We start from the raw sequence: 9,255 nt of genomic DNA on the forward strand, positions 1-9,255 counted from the left end.
AAATGTTTTCTCACCTTCTATTGAAAGCATTTGTGAATTAATCATCATAATTAATTAAAAAAATAAAATATTGTGATTGTGATAACAGATGTGTTAAGTATCCATCATACCTGTAACTATTTTTGAGACACTCCAGTGCAAACGAGCCATCTGCTTACAAAGCACAGCGTCGGTGAACTGTTCTGCATTATCTGTCCTCACTTGTTTGAATAAATTCTTAAAGGGATAGTTCACCCTAGAATGATATTTCGCTCATTATCTACTCACCCTCATGTTGACTAAGGGCTGGAAGAAGTTTCGGAGCCCACCGTCCCTTCTCTGAGTTACAGGGGGTCTTAGCGTAGCAGTGCATTTCAATGCCACGGTAGCAAAGGGACACCAGAGCTCTTCGTAAAAAAACACACACAAAAAAACATCCAAATACCTCCATGATGCTCGTATGTAATGTCCGTCTTGTGCTGAAGCCCCAAATTGCGGAATTGTCCCGAAAAAAATTAAATAAGTCCACATTCCAAGCATGTTTGTAGCATTAGCTCCCAGTGTTGTTGTCCGGTCTTCCGCTGCCAGCGCGCATGCGCAATGTTCGCACTGAGACTCGAGTCGGTCTCAGTGCTCTCATGTGCTCTTGCGCATGCGCGCTGTCAATAATAACCTTGATATTTACATACCAAACAATCAGTGACTTTGATATTCACCATGTTTGAAAGGCTTGGATATTTAGACTTACAGTTAGGAGAAGAGATGGAAATCAATCCCATAGTGTGTTATTTAAGCAATATATCACGACAGGCCTTGGTATATGCTCATTATACCACGGCTAAGGGGCGTTGTTCGGCCCGACGCGAAGCGGAGGGACGACAACCCCCTTGGAGTGGTATAATGAGCATACCACGGACTGGAGTGATATATTGCTTTTATAAAACGGTTACGAATAAAGGCAATATAAAAGAGGGATACGCAATCAATTTCATGTAGTTTTATTCAACCAGAAATACATATTATCCAATTAAATAGCCTCACTGTGAAAAAATAGTCCCACCTCTCCAGACGTTAGCTCCAAGTTAGCTCTGCAGCTCGTCTTTTCCTCCGCATTTTTTCAGGTGAAAGTCACTGCTCAGTCCCCTCTACCATTGTTAACCCTCCCCGGAGGTGAAAGTTAACCTTAAACATGTGAATTCAACTACTTTAGTCCGTTTTTTAACATCGTAAAAACATCAGCTGTCTTTTGCTACGGACGGCAACAACTTCCATTCATACCAGTCATGCGTGCCTGAGGCGGAGTGATAGCCTGCGCTGTGATAAGGTTTTAGAATAGTAGCCGTGGTATATGCTCAATATACCACGGCTAACAACCAATCAGATCGCCGGATTTCACCTTTCCGTTTTATAATCTGAGATAGAGACTTCACCTGGGGGTTTGTCTGAGTTCTACAGTGGTACCAAGTCTGTATGAAAAGCACATGTACATGATGTAAAACACATAATGCACCAAAGTGCCAAAAACCTGAATATTATTGTATCACAGTATCATTACCCTACATATTATTGCACCAAGATATCAATAACTTTGATATTACTTTACCCAAGTACATATTGTAAGTATTTGGTAATATTTAGTGACTTGTTAGAGTTCACTGAAGCAGAACCAACAATGTAAACAATGTAATAAAGTTGGTAAGATATTGACTTTATAGCAACTACACTTCTATGCACTGGAGTGTCACAATAACTATGTCATAGGACACACAGTCTCCTGCTGTGTGTACAACATTCAGTATGAAATCAGTTTGACTAAATTTTGGTGATTTTTTGTTTAAAATAATTCCATTAACTCCCTGCCTATGCACTGTAGTTTCACAAATATTATGTCACCCATCATAATATGTTGTTGTTGTATGCTGGTTTTAAGTCAAAAAACATACAAAGTAGGTCAATTGGCAATTCTAATTTGCTCATTCTGTGTTTTGTTTAATGTGAGGACAGGGAGTCTGGAGTGGTCATTCTTGACCAACTTCTTTGTTTGAAGCGAGAAGAGGTGCTCGGGTTGGAGAGTTTCATGTACCTCCAACTCAATTCTAATTAGTTCTTTATTCTAAATCAATAGTTGGTTTGCTCTGTCAAAATGTATATAGTATACAATATGCCTACTGAATCTGATGGCTGAGTGTGATGTACTGTCTGTCAAATTAACTCTGGGGTAGGATTTTATTGAGGTGGTAACTTACATGTCTCCACCTAGTGGTCAGATGTCATTATTACAAGACCCAGTCCTATAAAGAGAACAGACTACAGTAGAAGAAATCAAATTTATTTCCATGTAACCTTTCACAAACACAAATTGACAGATGATCAAGTGGGCAGTAAATGCAAACTATTACTATGACTTTCAATCAAACATTCATTGTCTTTTCCATGTTTATTACAATGACCTTCAACTACACAACAATTCAGGTTGCCACCCTAATTAATACTTCTTGTTTTCATCTTGAGGAGCGACAAAAATCTCAATACATCAGACAATCAGAACAATTTTATCTCTTTTATCTCTTATCTCACATTGCTACAGTGCAGTTACTGACATTTGCATTAATACAAATCTTTAACAAGTAAAACATGTTGTATGAGGCAATAACAACAAAAACACACAGCAAACCATATCAATGCAAAGGTGATGAGAATTTTAATCATATGTAACCTGATCTCAAAACTTTCAAATATAGTCCACAAGACCCTGGAGGGACAGCTGATTGGTGTCAGCAAGTTCTTTGAGTTTTCTGAGTTTCCTCTTCATGTCCTCCATCAGGCTGTGTATGCCTTCACTGTACAGCAGGTCAGTTCCACTGATCTGACCCAGTACTGCTGTCATCTGCTCCAACACCTTCATCATAGGCGCCAGCAGGACCAGGTGTCGGGTCTGCAGCTCGACCACACTCCCCACCCCACTCAACAGCCCCAGCTGAGTGACTGCTCGTCTCACTAAATTCTGAATATCAGCAATAACCCCCCGCTTGACAGACATGTCACGAAGTTTGTTATCTGTCTCAGAAATCTTATTGTCAGCTGCTGTGATGTCACAGTAAGCTTGATTGATCAAGGAATTGTAGTGCTGTACTTGGTTATAATATGAGTTCACCTGGGATTCACAGTTTTGTACCTCCCGACGAGCTGTTTCCACAGCATTGGAGGCCTGGTCCATGTCCGTTTGACCAACACCAACCATAACTGCTCCTGAAATTAAAGAAAACATGTTGGTAACTTGTACTAATAAAAAAATTGTACACTTGCAAGAGCCTTTTATTTCAGTGGGATACATATACTGTGGTCATTATTGTGTTTGAAATAACCAGTATACTAATAACTTGCTGTATTTACTTACCAGCAATCCAACCTATAATTGGGATGAACATGATACCGATCCCTGCATCTCGTACCCTCTGTGCTTCATCTCTCTTCGCTCTCATGTCACTCAGGGTGTTTTCTGCTGACCACATGTTTCTCCTTTCTGTTTCTAAAGCTGCTTCATACCAGCCTAGAGTGGACTGGAGGGATGACAGTGTTGTATTCAAATTGTTTAATTCGTCAGTTTTCTGTTTCTTCTCCTGTGCTAACCGACTCTGCTCTGCAGTGAGAGTCACAGTTTCCCTGTCCAGTTGTTGAAGCTCTGTTTTGGCTATGCGCTCTGAGTCTTCCATCCGCTGCTTCATGTTCATAATCTGTCGTCTGATATTATCAAAGGCCTGGCATCCAGGATAGACCTCGTCTGCTTTAATACTGAGGAGGATGTCTGAGACATTGTTGAAGTAACAGAGTCCACTCTTCAGTGGTACAATCAGAGCCTGAGCCAGATGCCTCAACTCGTCATGCTGCCCTGCAGACCTGTGAGTGCAGAGAGGAAAGGGTTAAAGCAGCTACTTAACAGGAAGAGCTAAGGAGAGTCCACTTTCTAATGTTAATTTTCCAAACCATTCAGTTTGCCGGAGCCACTTAAACTCTGTTTCAATACAGTAGGTGTAATTAATTGAAATGAGAGCTGGTCATGATAAAATTAAAGTTTACAACCAAAATTTCTCCTAAGAACAGAAATGGTGAAATATTAATTTAGCAACAATTAGACCGTGTGACATATCAATACAGTGAATTCTGACATTCTAATACATACCCATAACAAACAGCCCAAGCCATGAGTACCTCAATGTGACAGCTGAGTACTTGATTTTTCTGCAAAATGAAAACAAATACTTTGGTTAAAGGGACAACGAGGAGTTTTGGAAAACAAAGTGTTCTCATACTACATTTACCATGAGCCTCCGCGCGCACGGTGAAATTCTTGGACCGGCGCAAGACGGACGTCTTGCCAAGAATGTTTTCATTCATCAAGAATTAAATTCAGAGGTTCGAAGACGATCAGATACCGTCGTAGTTCCGACCATAAACGGCGATGCGTTATTCTCATGACTCGCCGGGCAGCGTCTGCGAAACCGTAAGTAAGGAAACACTGGTCGGCTCACCCAGCATTTCCGCCACTAATTAAAATAACAAAATAACGATAGAGACAAAACGATATATTTATCGAAAATGGAGCCATTAACAAGTGTGGGTAGCGTAGATTCATCCACATTAACGTGAGACTTTTTTTATAACCAAATAGAAACTCCTCGTTGTCCCTTTAAAGGTGTACAGAAAAGAAAACTGAATTTGAGCCCACTCTGGATCATAAAATTAATGTGATAACTCATCTATCAGACGTTGTAGGCCAAACTTTGCGCAAAATTCTATTTTTGAGTAAATCCAGGATGGAAGTGGGTATTTTTTTTTTCGCATTGGATAATGCAGGCGCATGGATTATCCGTCAGCCTGTACACGATTCACCAGCCACTGATATTGGATCCGTAATCCGTCATTCAAACGTCTGAGACACACACACGGAGCTCGGTCTCGCCCCAAGCTTTGAATATCCCGCCCGCTCGATAACGACCAATCAAATTCGTTTTCCTTACTCGGGTAAACTCGTGTTGCAGCTCGTGACAACTCGGCGCGACAAACAGGACAAATGGCCATTTCTGTACACCTTTAACTGATACCAGAGGAAAATGATAGAATATAGAAACTCCATGGGCAACACCTCCATGGGCAGAGCACTCAAACAAAACACAAAAGCTTGACAATTTAACATTGTAGATGACTTAAGTTTGGACTGACCAAAATTTGGTGTTACTGTAATCTCATTAAGGGGGTCTTCATGAGAAGACCATCAAAAAACAGTACCAGGATCGCAGGGGGAATTTTAGGGCTGATTCATGCCACTAGTGTGTTTATATTTCTTGTTATATTGTGAGAACTTGAATTTGTCTGTATGTGTTAAAGCAGAAGTAAGCGGAAGAAAAAAAAACTTAATGTTTCAGTCCGCTGGCCGGGCTTATAAATAAACAACATTGATGATTATTATTGTAGCACATAAGTTTAACACGACATCGCAGGTAAACACTGCTACTATATAATACTATAATATATATTATTATTATTTTCATACCTACAAAACCATAGGTCCCTTATAGCTTTGCTGCTTGGACCCTGACTGACTAAAATAAAAAAGAATGAAGAACTCACCAAGTCATACATTATAGATTTTAGCATTCATAATAACAGATGACACTGTCTTCAAGTCAGTAAACTCACCTGTTTAGGGATCCTCTGTGCTTCCCCCTCAGTGCTGATGTCCCAAAGTTACAGACAGCTTATTTAAAGTCAGTGAGAGGTAATAGGGGAGGAGCTAGAGAAAGAGAGAGCGAGTGGGAGAGTCTGTGTGTGTGTGTGTGTGTGTGTGTGTGTGTGTGTGTGTGTGTGTGTGTGTGTGTGTGTGTGTGTGTGTGTGTGTGTAGTATGGGTGGACATGTGATTTAAAGGGGCTGCCAAGGGGGCAGGTGGTGGCCCCGTGGCTTCAGGGAAACTGTTTGAGTTCATGCCAAAGTGAAGGTGAACAACATCAGCAGTTTTCAGTTGCGTGTGTGTGTGTGTGCGCATGCCAGTCCATGTGCGTGTACAGCTGTATCCTGCCGGGAAACCAGACTTGACATATCCAACAGATTTTCTTACCCAATGTAACATAAGTCTACATACCCAGTCTGACACAGGTAATTCCAGCATGTTAGGGCTATTTGGGTTAATGACGTATAACACAATTCTGACTGTCCATATGTCACATACTAATAAAAAATTATATTTTTTAAGAATATTGACCCCTTGCAGCTACGTCACAATTATCACGTGACGCGAGAGGCGACGCCATGACGGACGGCAGAAAGTGCTCAGTGATAATGTACTGTGTATGGGTGCCGTCCAACAATGTGGCTCGATCACTTCACACTACAACCTCACAGCATTATCACTTCTTTAAAATAGAATATCTACTCATCCGTTGCAATATTCTGTTTGTTTTTTTGTTATTCGCCGTAGAATATCTCAGTTTTCTGTGCTTTTTCCACTGGTAGCTAAGGAGTTAACGTCAGTCAGTGCCACACTCCCCATACAGCAGCTGCTCCTGTCTTTGCTGCTGCTAACTACAGTTAACGGACCTGGAAATTAAAACCTGGTCCGACCTGTGGGTGTTGGCAAAATTAAATACATTTTAAAAATCAGTTGCATTCGTTTCTAATGGCTCTATCTGCAGCTTTCCATAGTCATTTCTAGGGGGAAAAAAAATCATTTCTTTCCCGCTGTTTTGATACCCCTCCGCCTGGCCATGTGGATTTGTTTACAACGAAGCCCGTGAAAAATCAATAGGGAGCGGTGAATAACGTTGCGATGTTACGACGTGTCCGTCATAAAAGATCACGGGTTACGGAGCGCGTTTGTGTTGCGGTGCAGCAGAGACGAGAGCTGGGACACCGGGGCCAGGTACTACACTGATGTTGCAAGGTTGGTTTTCAGCCGTGAGACGCCAGGTGAAATACAGAGAGCCTCCGTTCTCACTCAAGTTGCAAGTCATGTAGTTAATGATCACAATTACTCCGGAGCTTTTTAATTAAGGTAAAAACGTAGCATAGCCACGGGAAAATCCCGTGGCTATGCTTTAGGGGAAAAAAGAAGAAGACTGGGCGGACGGCGCACCCTCGCGTCCAACGACCACTACACCACTGCTCAAACATCATCAAAACTAGCCTCAGCAAGACACTGAACAATTTTGTCACAACGTCTGAAGATACAGAGAAACTCTCTTACAATGGGAAGCTCTTTACCAAAGATCTCCTGTACAATCAGGCCTTTCAAGCCTCCAACATCGCCAGCCTGGTCCACATGATTTCAACGACCTACACTGAAGTGTCCCACAAGTATCTGATGGACAGAGTGAGCAGCCTGGGCAGGCCTGTCTTTACACTGCAAGGTTCAAGTGGCCCAGTTCCGATTTTTTCCTCTCAAGTGGCACAGATCGGATCTGTAACATGAACGTGTAAACGGGACAAATACGCATGGAATCGGATATTGTCCAGATTCAGGCCCAGATTTCACGTTTGCCTGCCGGAAAAAACTGAAACGAGCTGATTAGAGATCAAGAGAGGAAAAACAATTCACATTTGTGTCCAAGAGGCTTTGTCCCGTCCTCACTATACGTAAACAACGGAGGATCGGACGGTGGCACAACTGTCACCGTCACTGTCAGCTGCACATCTCAGCTCAGGTCCGCTCCATCCATGCAGGCACTTTACTAAATTTATTTTGGAAGGGACTAGATGTTGGATGTGTTGGATATAAACTCTGAGCACAAGACTCACCTTCGATTATAATTATGGTATGATGGAATTATAACGTAAGAATGTCCCGTCTTAAAAAAGAAATCACTATTGCTTATTTCCTATTCAGCGGGTTGTTTCACGCAAGCAAAGTAGGTGTAAATGCAGATATCAGATGTGGGTCACTAGAACATGTAAATCGACGGTCAAAACTATCGTATATAGGCAACAAATCGGAACTGGGCATCAAGACCTAGTGTAAAGATAACCTAATAGATCTGTATCCACATATAAAGCTATGAGGGCATGAGGTTATGCAGGTAAATGAGCAGTAGGTGGCAGTATAACCAAAGACAGGAGTACTCTCCAACCAATTCAACTTTTTACAAATCAGATGTTAGATTTCCTGTCAGTGAGGCTGAGTCACTTTCCAAGTAATAATTTTATTTCTAAGTTAACAACATCCTGTGGACCCCCAGATCATCATCACTGAAAAGAGGACATTAACCTGTCTGAATACAGATGAACCAAAGTTAGGTAAAATACCTATTAGGGTAAGAGTAACATTTGGCTCTCACTTTTCATGACTTTTTTAGCTCAGTGTTTTTCAGTGACATCAGTTTTGGCATTAACTTCTTAACCTGAGGTGCTGATTAATAAATTAAGGCAGAGTATTATGCATTAGCACAGGTTTCTCCCAACAGTATTTCTCCCTTCTCTCTTCCTGTGTCTACTTCAGCCATCTGACACATAGATAATGTTAAGGTTGCGGTTTGGACCACATGTCAGCCCATGACTCAGTCACCGATCACATTCAAAATGTTCAACTATGTAATGTGATCTGGCTGGAAACTCACACGAGAATACATTCCACACATTTATCCTTGGGCGTGTGAGTAATGAGGCATGAATTTACAATTTGCGTTACGCTACTTAACAGCATATCTTTGTTTCATTTCCTGTAACTTCAGGAAATTATCTGGAAAGAATTGACCAAGGCAAAACTTTAATTGAGCTGTTGGGGACCAAAAAGGATTCCTGAAATTTAACTTGAATGAATCAGGTGTGTGGTGATTTAATGATTGGCTGGCTGACAAAGTTTTTCTGTGAATTTCAGTCCAGACTTGGAATTTATAACAGTAGAAGTAGCAGACTGCAAAGTGCAAATTGTATTCTAGGGTTTAAAAGAGTCGAGTTTCTGCTGAATTGCTCTTGGGTTTGACACTTATCCTAGAAAATGATCAGTGTCACCACTTTGTAGTCATTAGCTCTACGTGTGGAGAGCAGTGAGTGGAAACTACCATGGCGTCCCGGCACCATGATTCATTGGTGCCGGGCCAGACCAGCCAGACCCCCTCCCCTTAGCTTACCAGCTAACAAAGTTACTCGGTCAGCTCAATGTAGCATTAGCTCCTCCGCAGTGTTTTGGGTGCTCTGGTTCAATGCAATGCTACATTGAGAAGCTTCCCACAGTCTGATGTAATCAATTGCTATCGTTTTTTGTTGTTGTTATTATTATTATTTTTTT

At 41.4% G+C, this 9,255-nt stretch overlaps 1 protein-coding gene across 1 annotated transcript; it reads right to left on the reverse strand.

Moving 5' to 3' along the window:
* Positions 1–2,287: 2,287 nt before the first annotated feature.
* LOC310994220 (uncharacterized protein) lies at positions 2,288–5,755 on the reverse strand. Its single transcript, XM_083982825.1, has 4 exons — positions 5,677–5,755; positions 4,160–4,218; positions 3,377–3,876; positions 2,288–3,228 (listed from the first exon to the last, which is right to left on the reverse strand). The coding sequence occupies exons 2-4, from the start codon at positions 4,180–4,182 to the stop codon at positions 2,711–2,713; spliced, it is 1,041 nt and encodes a 346-aa protein (XP_083838951.1). The 5' UTR covers positions 4,183–4,218; positions 5,677–5,755; the 3' UTR covers positions 2,288–2,710.
* Positions 5,756–9,255: the final 3,500 nt, after the last annotated feature.

Source organism: Trachurus trachurus (assembly GCF_905171665.1).
Source record: "Trachurus trachurus genome assembly, chromosome: 11".
In the NCBI taxonomy this organism is placed as follows: Eukaryota; Metazoa; Chordata; class Actinopteri; order Carangiformes; family Carangidae; genus Trachurus; species Trachurus trachurus.